This window comes from Clupea harengus, chromosome 9 (genome assembly GCF_900700415.2).
Source record: "Clupea harengus chromosome 9, Ch_v2.0.2, whole genome shotgun sequence".
NCBI classification, from domain to species: domain Eukaryota; kingdom Metazoa; phylum Chordata; class Actinopteri; order Clupeiformes; family Clupeidae; genus Clupea; species Clupea harengus.
The window spans coordinates 12,023,900-12,046,975 of record NC_045160.1 but is presented as its reverse complement, the minus strand read 5'-3'; the positions used below and the strand labels follow the sequence as shown (position 1 = coordinate 12,046,975).

The 23,076-nt window shown below is 43.7% G+C and overlaps 1 protein-coding gene across 4 annotated transcripts; it reads right to left on the bottom strand.

Annotated features, from left to right (window-relative positions):
• Positions 1-801: 801 nt before the first annotated feature.
• On the bottom strand, positions 802-20,157 carry cltcb (clathrin, heavy chain b (Hc)). 4 transcript variants are annotated; one of them, XM_012836206.3, is made up of 35 exons: positions 20,095-20,155; positions 19,587-19,948; positions 18,329-18,536; positions 17,902-17,904; positions 15,476-15,744; positions 15,108-15,269; positions 14,890-15,003; positions 14,546-14,719; positions 13,103-13,300; positions 12,736-12,936; positions 12,468-12,620; positions 12,238-12,360; positions 11,984-12,121; positions 11,705-11,869; positions 11,097-11,277; positions 10,668-10,831; positions 10,392-10,517; positions 10,079-10,221; positions 9,532-9,766; positions 9,163-9,285; positions 8,764-8,909; positions 8,411-8,594; positions 8,131-8,323; positions 7,893-8,050; positions 7,614-7,778; positions 7,324-7,431; positions 6,871-7,038; positions 6,366-6,515; positions 6,060-6,191; positions 5,839-5,949; positions 5,566-5,736; positions 4,724-4,945; positions 4,049-4,069; positions 2,089-2,164; positions 802-1,831 (listed from the first exon to the last, which is right to left on the bottom strand). In XM_012836206.3, exons 2-35 carry the CDS (start codon positions 19,626-19,628, stop codon positions 1,704-1,706), a joined length of 5,055 nt encoding a protein of 1,684 aa, XP_012691660.2. In that variant the 5' UTR covers positions 19,629-19,948; positions 20,095-20,155; the 3' UTR covers positions 802-1,703. The 4 variants fall into 4 exon arrangements, with proteins under 4 accessions (XP_012691660.2, XP_012691661.2, XP_012691662.2 ...); XM_012836207.3 differs by lacking the exon at positions 17,902-17,904 and having other exon boundaries at positions 20,095-20,157; XM_012836208.3 differs by lacking the exon at positions 4,049-4,069 and having other exon boundaries at positions 20,095-20,154.
• Between the last annotated feature and the right edge of the window lie 2,919 nt (positions 20,158-23,076).

Here is a 23,076-nt window from a genome sequence, read left to right as displayed (position 1 = left end):
TTTATTATCTTCTTTTTACTTTCACTTTACTCTTATTTTTTATCCTTTTATTTTAATTATTTATTGTCTTTCCTGTCATTGTATATGTAAAGCACATTGAGTTGCAGATGTGAATGAAATGCGCTATATAAATAAAGTTGCAGTGCAAAAGTGGAGCACTAGAAACAGAAGTCGGAAAGGCTATGATTTAGTCAACAGCCCCATCACTTGGCTAGCATTGTCACTTGCAGCTTCAAAAATCCCCAGTAATTTTCCAAAACAACAGAAAAGCTGTGAGGAATTATTTTTGATATCTGCAGGTATGATCAAAGTATTTGATTCAGGGGTTCAGGCCTTGGACTGCTTTGAGATAATGTCTATTGTTAATGGCGCTATATAAAAAAATACAATTGAATTGAATGATAACATGCTTTTTGACTTATGGTTCTAGTTTAAAAAAATAAAAATAAAAAAATGTTTTAAACCTGTTTGCCAGTACACAGCAAAAGCACTAGTTAAGAGGTGGGTTTGCCTCGCCAACCAAAATCTCTTACTTGTGAGCAATGTTCAGAGGTAGTATTGTATCTTTTCATTTGAATTTGAGTGGCCATCAGGGGCCATTTCATGACAAAACATCAGTTTATATTGGGATGCACTGAAGTGCTGAAAACTGTTCAAAATTGTATTACTGCCATAATGTGTAATTATGAAGAATGTAGCCAATCATGTAAACAACAAAGACCCAAACTATGATCACAATCCTGTTTATTCTTGGTTTGTTCTTAGTGCCAACTGCACAAAAACAAAAGACAGGACAAGCAATGTAACCATTTCTATATTCATTCTTCTGTACACTCAAAATAGTGAGCTAGAACAACACAACACCTGGCAGACACAAACCTCAACATAAGTCGGTGAGTAAATACACACGTCAGAAGAATACGTTTGTTATCCCCATTGTTCATTTATGGAAATGGTCTCACACAAGAGCACTGTATACAGCACAACAAAAGGTCACCTGTTACACATGGAGTGGATGAAAAAATGCTAGTAACTTCTACATGGGTTGACTGGAGAACTGGTATAGGCTGGAAGGGATTAAAATTGCTTACGTATATGTCTGTATGCATTTAAAATTCCACACAGCTACACATTTGTGTAGAATATTACGATTATTACTTAGTGTTGCTAGATGTATCCATGGATGCATTTACGTTCAAATATTATTTGTACCCATATTTATCATAATATACAATAATGAAATGCATTATACAGACAGACAGTGTAAGCATTTTCACATACAGTACATCAAAGAAAAAAAAAATTAAAGAGATTCTACATTAGTTTCCTCTCACAACAGAGTGCAAATCTGATGCTTAAACAACATACTTTAGATTAATTGCTCTTCTCACAAATCCACTTACATACAAGACCCCTGATACCCCTTAAAAAAATAGAACACAAGAATGCTAATAAATGCGAATAGGCTTAAATATGGAATGTGAAAAAAATAAAGAGGTGGTCCGACTCATTTCTTGAATGAAACAAATAAAAATGAAGTCCTTCATTGTGGTATAAGGGGTGGGGGAGAAAAAGAAGAGAATAATTTAAAATGCACAACTTTCTGACTTGCTTCTTTAAAATCCACTGTTGTGATGACAGACCATAATAATCTGGTGAGGAACGCAAGAACAGATAGACGGACGACTGGGGCAGCGGGGCTTTTACATGCCGTAGCCAAAGCCAGGCTGAGGCTGGACAAAGCCAGCAGGCGCAGTGTAGCCGTAACCATAGGACTGCTGGGGCGGGACGGCCACGTTGGTGCCAGCGGTAAGCATCAGCTGGGGAGTACCTAGATGGAACACAACACAGCCACTAAGTAAAGGCGCGTAACACAAAGAAAGGACAATATGTGTGGAGTGCAATTTGACAGGCTGCATAACTGGATGATCTCAACCAGGGTTGATCAGGGTGATCGGAAACCAGGTGTCTCCTGACATCAAACAGTAGGGTGAGTCTTACTGCATAACTGGATGGTCTCAACCTAGGTTGATCGGGGGGATCGGAAACCAGGTGTCTCCTGACATCAAAAGGTGGGGTGAGTCTTACCGTAAACAATGGGCTGCGCCTCAGTGTCCTGCTCCTCCTGTTTCCGTAACGACTCGGAGGCGTCCAGCTTGTCCACCTGAAAAGGAGGCAAGGGCAGGCGTGTCAGTGGAGACACTCGGTCGCGAGCAGCGGGGAGTTCCCAAAGGACAATGCCGCAACACCGTGTCAGGCCTTCATTGGTCAACGGAAGAAATGACTGACAGATGGGACCATTCATGGGAGATGCTATAAGCCAAGCTGCGTGTACAAGGTGCAGATGCTTTACACAGCCCAGTCTGTGGCCTCAACCAGCACCCTTCACATGACAGCAGAGTGTCCTGAGGATGTGCTTGAAACTCATTACTGTCGTGCTTCCATTTCTTAGCGGAACATTTAGCACTGAAATTAAACCCCTCAAGAGGTCGGGCTTCAAAGGTAATCTTAGACGTAATCACACAGAAAGCCAATAGATACAGGAAATAGACAATGGTCCCTCCAATCAGCCAAGAGTATTAAAACTAGCTATTAATTGAGGAGTATGTAGAAAACCGAACCCATTTCAAAGAGTGACTAATGTAAATGAAGGCACAGAATACAAGGGCCCAGTCTGGTTCTTGATTCTGTGACTGCAATGCTTCAGCAACATAAATCATGTTGAGAATGATATGTACTTGTTCGCTTGGTAGCGTTTACAACAAAGGATGGGAAATATGAGAGGTTTTTTTTTTTTTTTTTTTTAAAGAATACAGCAAAAAAAGTGATTCACTACATACGTCTTCACAAAGTTTTATGCAAACTGACCATGTCTCAGTCTGTGAAAAACACCATTCAGTCCCCATCCAGTGGGTAGGACAAAGTGAATAGTCTTTTCAGAGTCGTGACCAGGCCAGGTTGCACTTACCCCTGTGGAAGTGTCATCTACCTAAAGTCTTACTTCATTAAATTATCTTCAGAACATTTCCAAAGAAAAAAATGACAACTGATTGTACTAATAGTCTTGACCATGCATTGAATAGCTACTATAAATGTGTTTGGGTTCAGTTCTCTACACAACAGATGTGTCAACTCTAATAAGTTCAAATGAGTAGTTATTTTAGCAGGCTTGTTTTGAAAGGTTGAAAGGTTGCAAGTTGTAGTTTCATTCAGAAGGAGAGAAAGAAAACATGCCACAAGGTGTTATTCCTTTTGTTAAAAGTGTGCATGAGAACGAGAAAAGGCAGTTTCAGAGTGGAAAAAGGAGTGAGTGGGTGGGTGGGTGGAGGATGGTTGGTACGGCCATTCAAGGCTTCCAGGGGACAGGCACAGCCAACAGCCACGTTCGCTAACCAGTCAAGGGTGCGTCTACAGCTAGAGAAGAACACATGCTTGCGTGGTGTCTACTGCACACACCAACAGGCCTGCTCACTTTTGCAGTGCACACGCTCGCACACACACGCCTACACTGGATAACACAAGGGCCAGGCTATTACTCTGGACTTTTTGTCTGAGGCTATCTATGAGGTCATTAGTTATGGTCAACACTGGTGGCAACCTTGATTAACTATTACAAATGTCTTTCCGTTTTTACATGACATACAGATTTAACAAAGCCATTCAAACTAACCATTATTCTCTAACTTAGATTTAAGACTACTTAGATCTACCCATTACTCCTTATCGAGGACTCCTTAGGGACTTCAAGAACTTACTGCAGACCAGTAACATTCAAAAGTTTCTAAGCAGTCACACAAGGACAAGAGGCTGGAGGGAGAGCGGCGTCTGAGCATCTAAAGGGTCTGAGCTTTCTGCTGTGCCTGGCCAGCAGTAGGTCACTCATCTACGGGAGACTCTTGGGGGGGGGGGGTCGAGGGCTCTAGTCAAGGTGTGTGTTCAGAAGCAGCAGTGTGATATGGGAGGGAACAACTCATGCATATTCCTGAAGTTTCAGTTCTCCATACTACAAGGGTAAAATACAATAGATGGAATAAGAGTCGACCTTCACCTTTTCTTTAATTGCATCAACCTGAAAGGGAATTCAAGAGCAGCAGCTTAGGAGAAAAGCAAACTTATGTCTCCAGCATTGACAAAAAGCAAGGTAGAGAAACAAATGCAGAAAAATTACTGGGAGAGCGTTAAAGGAAACCAGAGGGAAAAAAAAAAAAAAATCACAGAAAAGTGACAGCATTCCACAACCGCCCTGTTACACAGCTGCAGAGTTATAACCTCACATACAGCTTCATATTCTCATAACAATAAGATGAACACGATGGCTATATCTTCTTTCACATTCTTCCTAGTAAGGGACAGCAGACTTATTATCAGACTTAAGCATATGAGATGATTTACTTCTACATGAGGTCTTCTCTAAAGTGGCTGAACTGAATCATTTTCTGTGTCGGTTACGCGCGAACAGGGTGGGCACTGAGACCACTATCCCACATATCTTAACCACACGCACACTCTATAACCCACAATTACTATGATAACAACTAGAAAATGTCCAAAACCACATAAATAGAATGAATCTCTCAATAGCACCCTTCATGGCACCAAGACGAAATATGACTATTCTACACAACTGCACGCTACTAATTCACTTCATCTCAACCAGCGATATACCTTAGTCCTAAGGACGCGACGTATACGCTCATGACCTCTGACCGTGATGGCGGCTCACCTTAGACAGGTACTCCCTCATGACCTGGATGAAGTAGGGCATGGAGAAGTCCATGATGTTGTGCCTCCAGGCCGTCTCCAGCACCACGTCGGGCCGCAGCAGGTCGTAGCAGGTGAAGAGGCAGGAGGCAAAGCACTCCCTCTTACCCTCCTCCAGGAACCACTGCAGCAGCTCCTCAGCCAGTTCAGTGTCCTTCGATTCGGACGCGTACTGCATGGCATCCTGCAGCAAGACGGCACAACAGCAGGGGTCAAAGCTGGCAGACGTGTGGGTAACACACAGACTCAGAGGATCTAAGTGCAGCATTCAAATCACCTTGCCAATGAAATATCAAACCGTTTCAATTTCTTCTGCAAACAGCTCAACTCAAAGCTGCTGTATGAAATGCTTTCTTGAAACTCTTAAAAAGGTGGACTCCCTCTGAGGGAAAGTTTGCCTGAAGTTAGTAAGAGGTGACAACTTCTCTTAAAGCATCTTTAAAAAATCAGAAATGTAATTCTATATCTCTTATATCTTATAAGGTTGCAGGGTTGATGGTGTGGTCTGCTTGTCATAATACACACTGCCCTGGTCTTTGGTTTGAACCCAACAGCTCCGGCCATTAGTTAGAGCTTAATTCTTAACACGCCAAATCTGAACGGCATTTCAGCTTGAGGTTTAATACCTTGCTGACTCAGACATTTTTGTGTATTACTTGGATGTCTAAAACCTTAGTATGAACGAGGTCTGTGTTAACTTCACAGTGCCACAATTATATAATCTAACCATTATATGGAGAAAACCAGGCCACTAGATTTGTTACAAGTGAAAAAACATGATAAACTACACGGGAGAGACTAAACCTTGTAGAGCTTGTCCTTCTTGCAAAGTTCGACGCTCTGCTTCCAGCGGTTGTTGCCCTTGAACAGGTATGCTGCGATTCTCCTGAACTCAATGAGTTCGTGCTTCTCAAGACCTTGAGCTAGAGTGATGTTGTCAAAGTTGTCATAGGCGTCGATGGATGCGCGCAGAGCCTGAGCAGGAGGAACAGAGTGACATCACAATGAGACCTCCTTTCCTGTCGGCAAGTATGCTAATGTTAGTTGGAATTTTCCACTCACTCCCAGTACACATACCTGATAATCCTCCTCAGTGATGAAGAGATTATTGAGTGCCTCATTGACTGGCATGTTGTTATGGGTCTGTACTGACCTCAGGTACGGTTTTACCAGAGGCAGCTGCTTAACCTTAAAAAAAAAAAAAAGGAAAAGGTTGCACTTGAAAACTGCCTACGAACCTAAAGATGTATGAACCATATTTCATCATTAGTCAAGTAGTAAGGAAATGATTACTCTACCTTGCTGAAGAAGTTGACGGCTCGGCTGTGATCGAGTCTTGGGGATAACACTATTAGCAGGTCATTCAGTAACAAGGGCTTGAATTCCAGATAGAACTGGGTGGCTTTGTAGTACAGCTCCACATTGGCTACCTAAGATGGATGGCAAGAGGGAGGAGAGAAGAAAAAAAAAAAAGACGGTGAAGACCTACTGCCCCTACCTTCATCCTGATCCAACCCCAGCCTAGGCATGTATGATAATTAGTGTCATTAAACCATGCACTGAGCCATGATGAGAGGTCAAGTCCTGCTGGGCGGAGCCGTTACCTTGGTGATGATGTCTTTGAACTGTCCCTCTTTCCAGGCGTCTGTGGGGTGGTTCATCATGGTGATGATGGCGTTGTCATACTCCTCGTACTTGTCATACAGGAACACCAGCTCTGCCCAGAGATGGGCCTGCTCTGCAGCTCTCAGAACCTGGAACACACACACACACACACACACACACACACACACACACACACACACACACACACACACACACACACACACACACACACACACACACACACACACACACACACACACACACACACACACACACACACACACACACACACACACACTTCATTTAGATCTAATTTACATCTCATTAAAATGGCAATCCTTAACATAGATTCAAAGATCACTCTGGCCAAACAGGCATCCAGACTCTTAACAGAAAAGTAGAAAACTACATTCTTCCACCACAGACCACATCTCCTAAACTGCTGAGCACTGACAGATTCCACTGGACCAACAGGGTTGACTCTCTTGCTTGCAAGCACCTCACCTTTGGAATGTTGACGCGGGACCAGAAGAGCTCCAGGTGCTCCCTCATCTTCTGTGGTTTGAACTTGGAGTAGAGGATGGCCAGCTCGGTGAACATGCCCATGTGAGCGCGCTCCAGGCCGAGTGCCGCCTCCAGCATGGTGATCAGCTCTTCAAAGTAGCCCCGGCCCTAAAGGAACACCACCACAACCACTCATCACCAAGCAACACCTGTAAACACGGAGGAGCTCCTGGACAGCGTCTAATCCAGCCTCAAATCTAAATTCACTTTCTTGTATCGGACAAAGGAAATCACTGTTATGGTACATTTATATAGTGCTATTTTAAGTGGGGTTCCTGAGACTCAACAGAGCCAGGTGCTAGGGTCAGGGGTTAAGTTTTCAAGCAGAACCTAGTAACATGAAGGCAACAGACACCTGTGGTAGTGCTGTACACACAGTATGTACAAATGTACCTGGTAATAATTGATGAGTTCCTCCAGTTCGTCAGCATGGACCACAATGTGCAGCCCACACATCTGGGCCAGGCGGAACTCCTTCCCATCCACACAGGCGAAGCAGACCTACCAGAGGAGAAACGGATCAATACTCAGACAAAAACTCTTCAAGGACATCCAACCGCTTCATCAGTCCGTCAACAAAAACAATCGTTGGGAGATTTATATTGTCAGTGTGAAGGAGATAGAAGTTATGGACCAGCATCAAATCAAAGCTCTGTCAGGCGGTGATGAATTCTGTCCCTCACCTCCTTCCAAGTCCTTGTGCTGTTGGCCTTGCGTGCTCCGTCCACGGCTGCCTGATACTCGCCCAGGTGCACCAGAGTGGAGGCCAGGCGGCCAAAGTTAGACACGTTATTGTAGAGCAACTTGGCAGCATCGTACATCTTCTCATCGTAGCATCTGTCTCCAACCTAAATGGAAGGTCAAGCCAAGGTTATTTAAGACAAGGTGATTAAGATCCAACACGGTGTATTAACATAAGTCAGGCCCTGTGTAGACAAACACTGGGTATTTAGGTAGTGCACCTGCTGAATGTGAGCGTTGTTAGGTCCGTTGATGAACTCCTCCAGCTCAGCCAGCCGGTTGGTCTTGGCCAGGGCGAAGATGAGCTCCGTCTCCACGTAGGACTCGCGGGCCTTCTTACGAGCCATCTGCAGGAACTTCACCAGGTCCTCCCAGTTTCCTAAAGGAGAGACGATGAGTTTAAAGAGCAGACAAGAGACAAGTGAAGCATAAGGCCGTGCGTTGACCTCCATCTCTTACCGCTCTGAGCTGCAGCCTGTCCAACCTCCATGTAGGCGGAGGGGTCGTCAGCTTTGATGTAGGAGTCAATGGCCTCCTTCACCAGTTCCTTCTGCAGCTGGGCTTTGGCCAGCTGGCTCCACACGGCCGGCTCGTTGCAGCGCTCGGCAAATTCGTAGGCGCGGTCCAGGTTCCCGATGTGCTCGATGAGAACCTACAACAGAGTAGCACCAGTCAGAGGATGCTGCTGAATGACTTATGTCAGAGTGAGGAGAAATTAGGGGGCTGCTATAGGACTGACCTGCACAGCTGATGTGTTGACATCAAACTTCCGGAAAATGGCAAAGGCCTCCTCGAAGAGCTCATTGCTGATGGCGATGTTAGCAATATCAGGGGCATCGTAGTTGTCCAGGCGGTTGATGTATTCCATCACGCGGGTGCGGTCTGCCTTGATAGCCGTGAGAATCAGGAGGTTCTGAAGGTTCCTGTGATGGAAAGCTTACAGGTCAGAGCCTTCACCAGGAACTTTACATTATGCATGTCAAATTTATTTTTTCTTTACATTTTCCTTACTTGCATTCAGATTCACAAATATTTCAAAAGGTAAATCCACAATTACCCCAAAAGGCAAGGAATACAGCCACTTCACAATACCTGTGTTCACTGAAGACAGAGTTATCCAAAACAATCTTCTCCAGAAGCTCGATGAGTTCATTGGGCAGGTCAGCAGTCATGAAGGCCTTGACAGTAACAGACACCTCCTCTGGATCTTGGGTCTCAGACAGGGCAGTCTGAACGACCTGCAGGACGGTACCAGAAGTAGACATTTCATTTCATTCACTGCCTCAACAGATGTACATCAACCTTCTTCCTCCTTCCTTTATCCTTGAAATGACACATTTGGGAATCCAATCTATCTGCAATATGTAGGTTAAATCCACACAGGATTTTAATTCTAACTTAAACAAATAAGGATCTTAAGGCCATTCCCTGGGATTTTCTTTTACAAGATGCCCTAATTTGAAATTTGCCCCTAATCAGGGCAGGCTGTACCTGGTCGATGAGGGGCCTCCTGAAGGGGTTAGTTTCCAGTAGCACACTGGCCCACAGCTCCGGGTCCTTACGGCGCACCAGGTACCGGGACAGGCTCTTGAACAGGGAGTTCTCATTGCAGACCTGAGGAGAACAGATTGTTAAGTAAGCCACTAACACTTTTGACCTGACATGTCTCAGACCGAAGGCAAGCACACAAAAACATAATTCTTTATAACATGATTTGTTAATACACGTCTTTAAACGTTTTAGTTGTGGAGAAATTCTCATACAGCATCTATTTCAGTCGTGGCCACCAGACAAGCAGTCTGTCTTCTAAAACAGTATCACTGTATGTAGGTCAGTCAGGAAACCCCAGTAGACACGTACGTTAATGAGTTCCTGATCACACGTTCCTCGCTCGTAGGCCACACAGGCCAGGTGGGGATCCCTCTTCTCACAGTACTTCCCCACCACGCGGCTGTCGTAGAAGGGGTTCTCTCGCAGGAAGCGCTCCGGGTTGTTGTTGCTGTCAATGTAGATCTTGGCCAGAGCATTATGGGTAGCAGGCTCCTCACAGCCCTCGTGGATGCGGGCTTCCAGCCAAGGCAGCAGGAGCTTCAGTCTGTCACAACGCATCAATACATATTAAACATTGCAAATACACACACATTAATTTTAACAGAAGGCAAGCGTTGCGAAAGGGCAGGAATAATGATCAAATTAATATAAGTTCGTAAAATTGCACCAACGTTAATCATTAAAAGATAGCACATCGCAATATAATCATGCGCCTGTTTTGGATTCCCAAAAAAATACCACACTCTCATCATGGCTGAGAGTTGCCCTTCATGTCTCTAGATGCAGTGGCACAGTCTGCATGAAGCCTCATGGAGAGGAGGCTGTTTCTTAAAGCTGGTCTCTTATAGGCACGCACCTGTTCCTCTTCTCCACCTCGGCCACCAGCTCGTCGGTGGAGAACTGGCCCCGCACCACCAGGATGAGGTTCTTGATGACATCCTCAGAGCAGTCAACGTCTAGCAGACCTCCGATCACTACCGGCAGGCGGCTGGGGTTCACCTGAGGTAGGCACACAAGTGAATCACACATTACAACTAAATAAACGAAATAGACCATATATTTTAGAACAAATGTTCCTCAATTGACACTGAACTGATGCTGTATTTATGGTCTGATGTGCTTTTAGCAAGTGTGCACGGCCTCTCTGAAGTCTGACTTTCATGGCTTACCTTCTGAACGTAGATCTCAATGTACTTCTGCAGGGTGTTGCGGTACAGGTAGAGCACCAGGTCATGGACAAAGTCAAAGCGGTCACACACAATAATCAGGGGCAGCTGATCAGTCAACTTGGCTTCCTGTTTTAAGAGAAAGGAAAAAATAAAAAATACATGATCAATTTCACAAGATCACATTTAAAGTTAAATTAGACATGTTCTATCTTCTTTTACATCCACATTAGACATTCTTTATCTACTGTAACATCCAAGTTTATCTATGAATCCTACCTTAAGGAAGTTCTTCACACGTTCAGGGTCATAGCAGTTGCTCTCTCTGCAGATTCTTTCCACTTCTTTAATCTGTCCAGTTTTGCATGCTGCCTGGATGTACTTGAAGTGAACCTCTGGGTCCTGGCTAAAGTTCACAATCGAGCCCAGGAAGTAGAAGAGACCTGTAACGCAGATATTTTTATTTGGTTAAAATGTTTTTAAGAAAGTATTTAACTTTCTTCTTCCAATATCAGTGAGAGACAACACAGACTGGCTCTTAAATCCAAGATGCTGTTTACTTTCTTAGTTTTTAGAGATATAATAACATAATACAATCCATATGTTCACATATTCACTTCATATATCTACATACATTTGATGTAAAAGTCTGTTAAAATCCAGTGGTGGCAATCCAATAGGACACTGTAAAGAGTAAGCAGTAGTTACCCTCAAAGCTCTTGAAGGACTCGAAGAGCTCAATGAGGGTCTGGGTGGAGAGCTGCTCGTGGTACTTGGAGGCCACCTGCACGCAGATCTGCAGGTTCTGCCGGATGTTGGCCGACAGCATGGCCCTCAAGCACTCCAGAGAGTCCTCCACCGACAGGGCACCAAAGTAGTTCACCAGCCACTGCACAGAAAAACACTAAGCTCACTGCCAGGCTCAAGACTGATACAGGTCTATTAGCGTGTGATTTCAATGATACAGCAAGACTCTCCACAAAAGTGCTCTAAAGTGTTTTTAGTCAGGCAGTAAATGAGAAGTCGAGGAGCCTAAATCCATTATAATGACTCAGAAATGGAAAACTGCTATCCCCTTTCTCTCATCAGGGCATTAGCCAAGCGGCCTTTACCTCTGGGTTGAGCAAGTGAGTGTGCACCACAGCACGCTTGATGTCATACAGGTCGGTGTAGTGTGTGTGTGTGTGTGTGTGTGTGTGTGTGTGTGTGTGTGTGTGTGTGTACCTCTGGGTTGAGCAAGTGAGTGTGCACCACAGCACGCTTGATGTCATACAGGTCGGTGTAGTGTGTGTGTGTGTGTGTGTGTGTGTGTGTACCTCTGGGTTGAGCAAGTGAGTGTGCACCACAGCACGCTTGATGTCATACAGGTCAGTGTAGTGCTCCAGCGCTCTCTGCAGCAGCCCCGCCTTCTCGCACAACTGGGCCACATGGGCGCGGTCATAATGAGTGAACATCTGGTTCCCGAGGATGGCGTCGGCAACCTGCAGAGAAAATCAGCAGCGCAATTAACAACTTGTCAAGTCATTAGATGGAGAGAGAGATGAGAGCTAAAGAAAAGGAGCAAAGAAAAATTGCAGACGCTGAGGGTGACACACCTGTGGAGCGTGCATCAGGTTCATCTCCAGTAGGCGTGTCTGCAGGGGTCCCTCAGTGGGCCGGTTATTCTTCAGGGCGTCCAGCAGGAAGGAGGTGCACTGCTGGATCAGGTTGTACTCCATAAACACATCCACAATCTGGGGGAGTGGAGATGGTCGGGGGAGAGCATGTTAGCCAAGCAATCAATGATCACCTGAGAAGATAGAAGATTGCCTTGACTGAACCGGTGCGGGGTAGTTATTGTTCCCCTGACCTGTGTGATGTCAGCCAGCGGCTCCTCGTCCTGCACCAGCATCTGAGAGAACTGCAGGCCCTGCTCCGGGCTGATGCGCATCACGTTCCTCAGCAGGAAGATCCAGTCTGGAGTGTAGCCCACCTGGAAGAAGTCAGGGGTGCATGAATGTAAAGAACAGGCCCCAGTCAGGAATACTACAAAGAGCGGAGCACCGTGGGTCCACTGACGTTGGATTCTTTTTTAGTTACCTTTTTGGCATAGAGGACGATCTTCTGGAACTGCCCAGTCTCTGCGAAGCACTGGATGACTTTGTTGGGGACGTTGGCCCTCAGGTAGACGCTAAGAGCCAAAGTGGGGTCCACCGACTTCACCAGATCTCCAAGCTCCTCAGAGCACTCAAGCTATAAAATTAAAAGAGAAGCCCTCTGTCAGGTCATACTGGTTACCCTCCACCATTCCTCATGAACCAAACTCAGTGACTCTGCCCAGGCTGCCCAGCCCACTGTGGCCCCCTACCTTATCCTCCTTCAGCCACTTCTCCAGCAGCTGCTTGCGTCCCTGCTGCAGCACGGGCCTGCACAGCTCCAGAGACTCAAACTTGTTCAGCTGGCCCTGGTCCAGCAGGATCCCAAAGTACTGGAGCAGCGGCGAGGTCTGGCCTGCCTGGGCCGGAACGCTTTGGAACCGTCGGATGGTGTCCGGGGTCCGCAGAATTCCCTGACGGAGCACAGAGCAGAGCCAGGTTTCCGCACCGCCAAACGTTAATGCGACAAAAATCAACATTTCGCCTCTGTGTGCAACTCAGGTGGTGATCAATACTTAGACCCTGTCTCCTGCAGTTCCCCTATCACTATCTCATTCTAAACAATGTGGGCGGAGGTACCTTGGGGGCATTGGCGGCCACTTTAGCAGCCTCTGAGTAGTTGCCGCCAGCGAAGAGGTTGTTGAACTTGCGGGCGAAAAGCTCCTCAGCGCCGGCCAGGTTGTTGCGCACGGCCATGCGCAGGGCCAGGTCTGGGTTCTGCAGCACATTGGTGATGTAGGGAATGATGTTCTCCTCCTCCACACACACAGACAGCACCTGGACACAGTCAATAAGGGGGCGCAGGAGAGGGAGAGAGTGAAAAATACATTAGCACAAGAAAAAAAACTCTCCTAGTAGTGTTGAAACCCGTGATCATAATGTTTGAGGGAATCGTACGTGGGCCACCATAAGCTTTCCATGCATGTCATGAAATACCTGGTAAGGATTATCAGACAACTTCAACAAATCCTGATTAAAGCATTAGTGCTCTGGGGGTTTGTCCACAGAAACAAAAACTTGTAGCATAACATCACATAACCAAGATATAGTATACAGTATAATGCCACAAGTCATGACACTGATGGAAAAGGGCTACTAATACTGTTTGACCGTAGTTAAATTTTGGTTTAAGTTACAAAATATAACCACTGTTAATGCTGCAATGACAGCCTTAACACATCAGACTGTTCTATTTCACACCAATCCACAGGCAATCAGGGAAAACCATCCAATGCTGAGACCATTACAATTTATAATACACCAGCATTTTATTTCTTAAGTTTCTTATTAATAGAGGGATTGACAATCTCACGTTCTGCACTAATCCCAACATGTGTGAATGACATATTCTGCCTCCGCAAAACAAACTTGGCATAGTGAGTCCCCAGGCTTAGGGGAGACGAGTGACACCTCTCTCCGAAACAATATCCCTGGACTGATCGCCGCACCGGGGTTTGTCACAGAAGTCTGGGAGTAAAGCTCCCTAAGGAGGAGCCTTAAGAGGATTAGGACGCCTCTCAGAGCTTCAAGTAAGTGTCACATGCTGTTTTTACTGCCTGGTGCCAAGGGGAAGGAGGCCCAGCGAAGAGTTATTTTCAGGGACTCGCCAAACACAAGGTCAGAGCGAGATGGCATGGTGCCATGCAGACACAGATGACACATAACCGTAAACACACACACACACACACACACACACACACACACACACACACACACATACCTCTGTGAATGTGGCCAGACCATTCAGAAGTAAGATGCGCCGCTCCTACTATGCATATTTCATGTGGCTTGGGGTTGAGCTAGAAAATTATTTATTAGGAAGAGGGCTACGGTTTCAACACAACAACAGACGGAGTTCAGACCTCGTTCTTGGCTTGTGTAGTTGCACGAGCAAGCACAGCCCAAACACCAGTCTGGACAGTGTTCATCCATTTTTAAATGGATTTGATTTTCCACCCAGACTAACAGGCAAGACACATATTGATTTTTCAAACACTCCACTGAATTTATCCGACACAGTACCTGTCCTTTCCGGTTGACTCCAATGATGCCAGAAGTGGCCTCATGGGGGGCTGTGACAAAGATGGTCTCTCCACTGATCCTGTTCATGTAGATACAGGTGCCCGTCTCAAGGTCATACAGGTGGATGTAGCCATACTTTGTGATGAGAAAGACAACATCCTGCTTGGAGCTTATCTAAACAGAGAGAGAGAGAGAGAGAAAGAACGAGAGATAGAGAGAGAGAGAGAGAGAGAGAGAGAGAGAGAAGATAAATAGATGAGCAACCAGTGAGCCACCACATAAACAACTCAAGGGCGTCAAATTGAGCAGAATGGCTGGATCTTACAGGAAAAAGCCAGGGATACCTGCATAGCGACAGGGAAGTCATTCTGGGCCTCTGGAGGGAAGAAAACATCTACAGCTTTCTTTGGAAATGGCTGGTTGCCTGTAGGTGGTGTTCCAACCTCAATGATGTGTAGCTGAAAGAAAAGAAAAAAACAGTAAGAAATGGTTCCCTCGGCATCCTCGCCTTTTCTCTGCTGGCACAGAAGACACGGGCAGCAGACAGCATCTGGAACCATACCTTTCCCCCTGCTTGTCCTCGCACAGCAAAGCAGAACAGGGTTGATTCTTCTGCATTTCCCTCCATTTTGAACTGGGCAAACCCTGCCGCGTGGCCTTCAATAGGCTGAGAGACCTTTCTGTCCACAGAGTACAGCTGCATTGCACCCACTACACGGTTTTGCTTTAAGAAAGAAAGGGATGAGGGAAAAACTTCTTTTTCATTCTATTGATCTCAAAACAGACCTGCAGCAAAACAATTTTATACAATGACAAGTCGGACAAGGAGTCCCGATTACAGTTAGCATCACAAACACACAGGTCTTTTTTTTTTTTTTAACCACAATTTCGATCCTGTAGCTGTTTAACATCTCAGACTTTCAAAAGTACCTGTGCAGAAATTCCAATGAGAAGCAGCCATTTCTGTTTGGCATCAGTGCGGTAGTTGATGATTTGACAGCCTGCTAAACTGGAGTGTCTGTCGAACACTTTGATTGGCTGAGAGTCTCCTTCCATGCTCCAATGGTAAACAGCGTTGTCTGTCACAAGTGCTACAGTATTGAGGGAGATCCACTTCCAGAAAGTGACATCATCAGTCATGGTGTGGGCCTTCATTTTGCTCTTCATTTCGATGTTAAAAATCTGAAGTGTTTTTGCGGCTGGAAAGGACACAAAAAGACACTTCATATATGCAGGGATTTGTTGTGTATGGGCTCAATTAAGAACCAAATATAATGCCACATAAAACATAGAAATCTGACAAGATGGGAGACACCAAATTCCACTTAATTGAGAAATATTGGTAGTCATGGTGGTGCTTCACCATGACTTGAGACAACACAGAAGGCGCAATGCAAAATCAAAAACAAACATGGAAAATGTTAACAGACATCCAGTCAGATGTTAGAAAAGGCATTCAATTCATTACCGGTATGTGGAGGACTACATACTATGAGTTCACAGGGAGACCACAGAACCTTCAGTGACTGCTGGAAGGACTAACAACTACACCAAATTGGTCAAATAAATGATTTGAACAGCGCATGCTACTTAGAATCTGCGTCATCTGTGGAACTAAACAGAGATCACGCTGACGGCTCTAAGGTGAACAGGAGAGCCCTAATCACTTCTCCCTTTCTTCTGCCTCATGGAGAGACAGAGCTAGATCACAGAATTGACTTCCTCACATCTTTTGGATGTTACTACAGGTCAAGTCCGCATCCCTGACTAAGGGAATTTATTCAGCCGACGCCACTAATGTTTTGATAGATTTACCTGGCAACAAATAATCAAACTTTCCTCCCAACAGGCAGGCAGTAAATCGTATGCTTTCAAGAGTGATTGGAGATGGTCAGGGATCAAATTGGCAAGCACTTAAATCACCATGTTTGCCCAGACTCTGTAATTTATGCTCATACACTCTTGGTTTAAATGTTAGTCGAACTACTTACTTAGTTATGTTTTTTTCTGCTCCAAGTGACATAATAAATAGCATGCACTAGGATACATTGCAATGACCACTATTAAGACAATGCATCAAGCTGCAAGTGGCTCATGAACAGAAAATACTCTATAAAGTCGGCTCACGCATTTCCCTTATAAGTTTGGAATGATGTCGGGTACAGTGACATGCAGAAGATTGGGCACCCCTGGTCAGAGTTTTTGTGACTGAATATTTTACTGAGTAGATGATGAACTGATGTTCAAAAGGCATAAAGGCAAAGATGAAATACTCAACATAAGTAAGATTAGTGTATTATTTTTGTTTTCATTATTATTATTATTATTATTATTATTATTATTGTACAATTCTAGAGTGAAAAAAAGGAAAGGAGCACCATGCAAACATTGGGGCACCCCAAGAGATTTGAGCTCTCAGATCACTGATACCCAGGTCTCAGACCTTAATTAGTTTGTTAGGACTATGGCTTGTTTACAATCGTCGTTAGGAAAGGCCAGGTGATGCAAATTACTTCAACAATCAGCAGCCATGGGCACATTACAACACCTTATTTTATCAACACAATGCAAAGTAATTCATAACATCAAGTTCCAAATTCCTTTGGCTGTAGCACAACGATGCTGCAATTGCTTCATTATGGAGTAGTTGATCTGAGGTTTTTGCTCAAAATCGTAAGATGACTACCGGTTCAAATTTCCAAATTGAATCAACTTGTGGAATGTTACTCTGGAAAGCCCATCGTAAAACATACTATGGAGAATATTAACAACGGATCCATCCTGAGCTGAGGAGAAAGATCAACTAAATTGAGCATGATGATATTTTGGAGATTGCTAGATCATATATATTCTGAGTATCCTCCGTAATCAAACTGCATCAGTTCCCAACTGCATCAGTTCACTGTTTATTATTTCATTACTAGTATTTGAAATGCTCAACTGGCCTATAAATAAGCTAGTATGGTTAATTTGTGAAATATATCGTTTGGCGCTTTGTTTGAGAGGTTTTGTAAAGCAATTTATAAAAATCAATTTAAATCCAAATAATGCACAATAAAGGTGTTGAATCATTGTGTGGATGCATCATGATCTTGTTGAAAAGTGATTCCAGCATCAAGATTAAATTAAATTTTGTGTGTAAAATTGATAAAAATTAGGATCACATTATTTCTGCTGAATAAGACATGCTTTAAAAAAAATAATAATTAAGAGGAGAACTGATATGTAACTGTTATAGTGAGCAACAACCCTCCAACTGCTGTGTATTGTATTTTTTTTTCAATCACATGCTAATTTATCACATTTTACACAAGAGTACACGTCCCACAACTCATGATATATAAAGTTGAACTCACCGTCTGCAAACATATAAGAAGCAGTAAGAAACGAAACAAAAGAACAAAAAGCAAAAAAGATACAGCATTTATGATAGCAAGACACTGGAAATTGACACTTTTACTTAAATTATTTATTTCTTTTAAACTATAAATTGAACAATATAAAGAAACATAGGTCAGTAGAATGTATTTCACAAACCATTTTAAACAAGGGGGGGGGGGGGGGGGGGCATGTTCAGATCATAAATTACATTCAGAAGGCTCACAGAATCATGGCTCATGACAGCTTTAGGAAATGGCCTTGAATGAACATTTATTATGACAACGTCATCAAATTAACACAGGTATAATTGCTATTGTTACACAGTATGGTCGACATACTGAGAGGCCAGCTTAGTTTTGTGTTTGACCTTATATGGGAGGGTGACATGCAGGGCCAGCTTACCTTTAAGTGCAATAACTTTGCTGGCCGGGTTCATGATGGCACTGTCTGCTGAAATGGGCCTGCGGATGGGAGTATTGGCGTCACTCAAGTCGATGATCACTACCTGTGCCTGCTCGCCAACTTTCTCCCGGACACAAATGAATTTATCTGACTCCATAGTCAGGGTGCTGAAGCCAATGTTGGCGGGATTGATTCCCAAATTCTGGAGCTGTGGGAAGTCATTGTAATATTACGATCTTAAAGTCACAGCAAGTAGAAATTGACAACAAAAAGTACAGAAATTGATAACTCAGACAAAATCATCAGTGAAATTCAAAACAGAGATTTACTTGAATAAATATATTTTACAGTAATGCATGCAATCTCATTGAATACACTAATCAGCTAAATTGTACCCGTCATCAGTTGTGAAAAAGATGGAAATAGGTTGTAATTGCTATATGCAGTACAACAAAATGTAATCCGTTCAAATTTTGTGGGTTTACTTTTCACATCTAAATATTTGAAAATGTCCCCTATTCCTCTCTGAAGCGTGACTCATAAATGACAAATATTGCATACAGAAATTAAATTACGGATTACTCATTCATTCAAACAGGGAAGCAGATCCATTCAGCCAGTGCCTGTTGGCTCAATATGTGGCGGTCAGATAGGGTTTGGACGACGCTCTGTATTTTAATCCAAGCATCGCTGGCAAAATTTAAAAAGAACTCCCAAATTTAAGTGGATCCATTGTGGAAAATTTCTTTGGAAACCATATCAATATATACCATCAGAGGTCATCTGAGCGCGTAATCTATGTAGCTAGCTCAGCTATGTGTAATTTACCAATTCAATGATTTTAACGCTGTATTACCTGTTTACAACTAGCGTTATTAGCTAACGCTAGCTAACATTAATCTTGAAAAGTCACCGGTAACGGCCGAGATCAAAGTCTAGATGAAAAATAACGTATAATGCATAACTTGCATTGATTATAGCATTATTGAAATCAATACATGATATATCGTTGGTTTAGCATTTCAAGCGATGGAGAATGGGAGGTCATTCATTTGATTCCTCTTGGTTAGCTAGCAAGCTAGTTTGCTAAGGTTAGCCAACTAACGTTAGCACTGTCAACAGGGACGTGAGAGCAGTGAAACCAGCTGGATATTTAGCTCGCTATAGCCATCACAACAGTCCATCTAAGACAAGAATTGACTTTCATTTTCAATAATACATCACAACATAGACAATTATTTTCTTATTTAACACAAACCTGCAAATGCTCCTGAAAGCGGATGGGTAGGATTTGAGCCATGACTGTTCCTCTCTGCTTTCAATCCTCCCGGCCGGAATCGTGAATAATCTAGCGAGTGGGTTACAGCTACTACCTCCTCCACAGACGTGTTCAGTCGCAGCCAGTTAAAATACGGAGACAAATGTAGACAGCAGTAAATCTCGGTTAGCTGGGGGTTCACTAATATTGTCTGTACGGTGACAATCACTCCGCCGGATGTTTGTGCTTTCCTCCACCGCCTTTAAGAAATTGAGTGGCTCCAGCGACTCTCAAAACCCGCAATGGCGGCGGAAGCAGCTAGCTAGGAAGAGACACAATCCGGAAGCCGCAGATTGGGACCTCTGCGGCGGAAGGACACAATAAATGAATTGGGCAATTATGGATTAGATGTAAATGGTTACTAAGAATAACACAGATTTAACTAATGATCACATTATTTTGCTGGTTATTTGCACATCGAGATGTTAAATGCAGCGAGATATCACACCTGTGTAATTTCTCGGAATTTTCTGCCACATCATTCAGTCTCGTAGGTGTACGTCAGTTCCGGGTAATGCACTGACCTGGTACTTAGCAAGTCATGGGATGAATGAATTGCAGTAGAAAATGGCAGTTTTCATTAGTTTTAACTTTTGGAAACACAGACTGTAGAAATGTACTCCGATGACTAAAGGTAAACCAAAAAGAAAGGTTTGGTTACATGTAACCCATATCCTCTGAGCACCCAGGTAACTTCGACACCTGAGCTTGGTAAACTCTCACTTTGTTCTGGCTATATGTATGGCAGGCTGTCTGGATGCTCTGGGCAATGGATGTATTCATTTACATTGTTAGCAATGTTACATTGTTAGCAATCATCTCAAATTTTCTCTGACAACATTTTATAATATGAGCAAAACGTACAATTTTAACAGCGATGGTGATCCAACTTAATAGAGAAAAATGTGGTTTGGCAATACTTCATTGTTTTAGGGTCCACAGTAGAGCTACCTGGCACAGCTTTAATGTTGTACTCTAAATGCTTCCTTCTCACAAATTTTACATTCCCAGCAACATACCACACATTCTTTCTACGACATTTTATGTTGGGAAGGCTGAGGCACTAAGTAGTTGCAGATGTGTTCCCTTCTTAGGATGAAGAAAGCCAATTGCTGTGAAGTGTGTGATGAGCAACTGCTTTTACAGTCCATCTCCCTCTGACCCTAACTGTTCACTGAGACAGAGACTGAGACACAAATTGTAACAAAATGTAGTGCGGTTTTGCCTTCAGCACCAACAAGAGAAATGCACTGAAAAAGTAAAAACCAAACACACAATGACAAAACAGATTATTTATATGCATGACTTTCCCTTAAAATTGATGTCAATAGAAAACACAAGTCATATACAGGTTATGCCATGACAAAGGCCAAATGTGTCCAGTGCAGTCTTTGTTTTGCAACTCTGTACAAACTGTCAGTGTTCTGGAACTCCAATATAAGTAAAACAAAAAATATATATACATTGGTAATATACAGTATGGCACAGTTACGAGTACAGGTTTCACGGTGAAGCCTTGAAAGATTTCTATAAACTTTTCATCAGAATGCTATACTTGGTGCTAATTGTCTCATGTCTCTCATCAAAGTTTTTTTCCTTGTTGTCGTTCCTGTTTCCGTTGCATGTACCGAGCACGGGCATCTGTGATGGTATTTTCATTATTCCGCTTCTCACGCTTTTGGGGGACAACTTCTGATGATTCTACTGAAACCGTAAAGTGAATATGTTGTACGGGCAAGACAAATACATAGAACACAATGAAGCATATTGAGCAAAAGCTCTTGTAAACTGCTTACCAGCTTGTCTTTTCATGGCTTCTTTGGATTCCCACTTGGCTACCTCCTCATCAGTCACTTCCTCTCGTGCAACACTGCTCAGCTCATACACATCCACCTCATGTAACTTTGGCAGCAAGTCCTTTACCCAATCATAGCGAATTGGGCACACGGTCCGTAGAAACACCCGCGAGGTGGCTAGCACGTCGTGGAAGATGACCCAGTCCAGCTGGTGCTCCTGACCAAAGAGCTGTAGAGGGTGTAGGGTCAGGTTAGCAGAAAGTGAATTAGATTGAAAGTGAATGTGCGAATGTATAGGTCTTTCATACCGCTGAAGATGGGTGAATGTGTACAGTAGATCCATGCCCATCCATTGTGCAAAATGACTTCCCTATAGACCTTGGAAAGAAAAGAAAAATGGGATGAGTGGCTTCTTCTGATAAACAAACGGAAATACACAAGTGAGGAGATTCTTTGTGAATACCTCCTGGCAACATTGGTGAAGAACCCAAGGCACAGACACCTTCTGAACAGTTCACTCTTACTGCCTTCCCACTTCTCCTTCTGAATCGCTCCCTGCTACAAGACAAAGAAATTAAATACGCACAAAGCAGTGCATCATTTGTCAGTAAAGATAAAAATGTCAGGTGGGTGGTAGGTACCTGTGTTAATCTGTGGAGGATGTCTCTAAGCTGACCCTCCACACTAAACGCTGATTTTACAGCCCTCCAGTGGATCCAGTTATCTCTGCACCAGGCGGATGGGCGGTCACTGTTCCAAGAAATGAGGGAGGCATTACTTTTGTGTCCATTTGTCTGCCTTCGCAATATATTTGAACGTGTCATGGAAAGAATTTTCAAAACGCTCCAAAATGAAAAACAGCACACACCTTGCTTTGCATTTTTTAAACACATTCAGGAGCATGGCAAAGTCGTTACAGCTGCCAGCCTCAAAAGCAATATCTTTGTGTTTCTGTTCAGCTTCCTTCTGTGTCTCTGGTTGGCCTATGAAAAATCACCATGTATTTTCAAACACTGGCAGATCATTGAGCATTCACACAACACACATTATCCACATACTAAGCGCTGGCCAAAGTCTAGTTTGTACCTGGTCGAATGAAGATGTTTTCCACTGACAACATAGCTGCCACAGGCAGCATGAGTTCCTCACAGTCCAGAGCAGCAGCCTTGAGTAGGGCTCTAGTCAGGCCAGGGTGGAGGGGGAACTCCATCATAAGCTTGCCCAAGCTGGTAACCTGACCTCTCCTGCCACAGTCAGTGAGCAATGAATGGGGGACATAAATGTAACATTAATAGGGTCGCCATTACACATACACAGAAGAGAATCTCACATTTATGACATCCCTGCTGAAGTGAAGACCTCCATCATCAGAGCATCAAACAGACACAGAAAACCATTTTACAGAGAAATAGCACGTACCTATCTATTGCATCATATTGATAGAGCTGCTTCAAAGCAGTCAGTATGAGTCTCTCCTCTGGACGATCCAAATATGGAAACCTTGAGTAAAATGCAAACAGGGGAATGAAACATTCTTTCCACTGCATTACTCCTCAATATTGATATTGATATCAGTAGTAATACATGATCAAATGATACAATGAACCCTTCAGTACCTAATGACATCATGAACG

Coding starts and splice junctions, on each gene's coding strand:
- cltcb (XM_012836206.3), bottom strand. CDS start 19,628: ATGGCTCAAATCCTACCCATCCGCTTTCAGGAGCATTTGCAG. Junction 8,595..8,763: donor TCTGTCTTCAGTGAACACAG/GTATTGTGAAGT, acceptor TTTCCATCACAG/GAACCTTCAGAACCTCCTGA. Junction 6,192..6,365: donor TCAAAGACATCATCACCAAG/GTAACGGCTCCG, acceptor CATCCATCTTAG/GTAGCCAATGTGGAGCTGTA.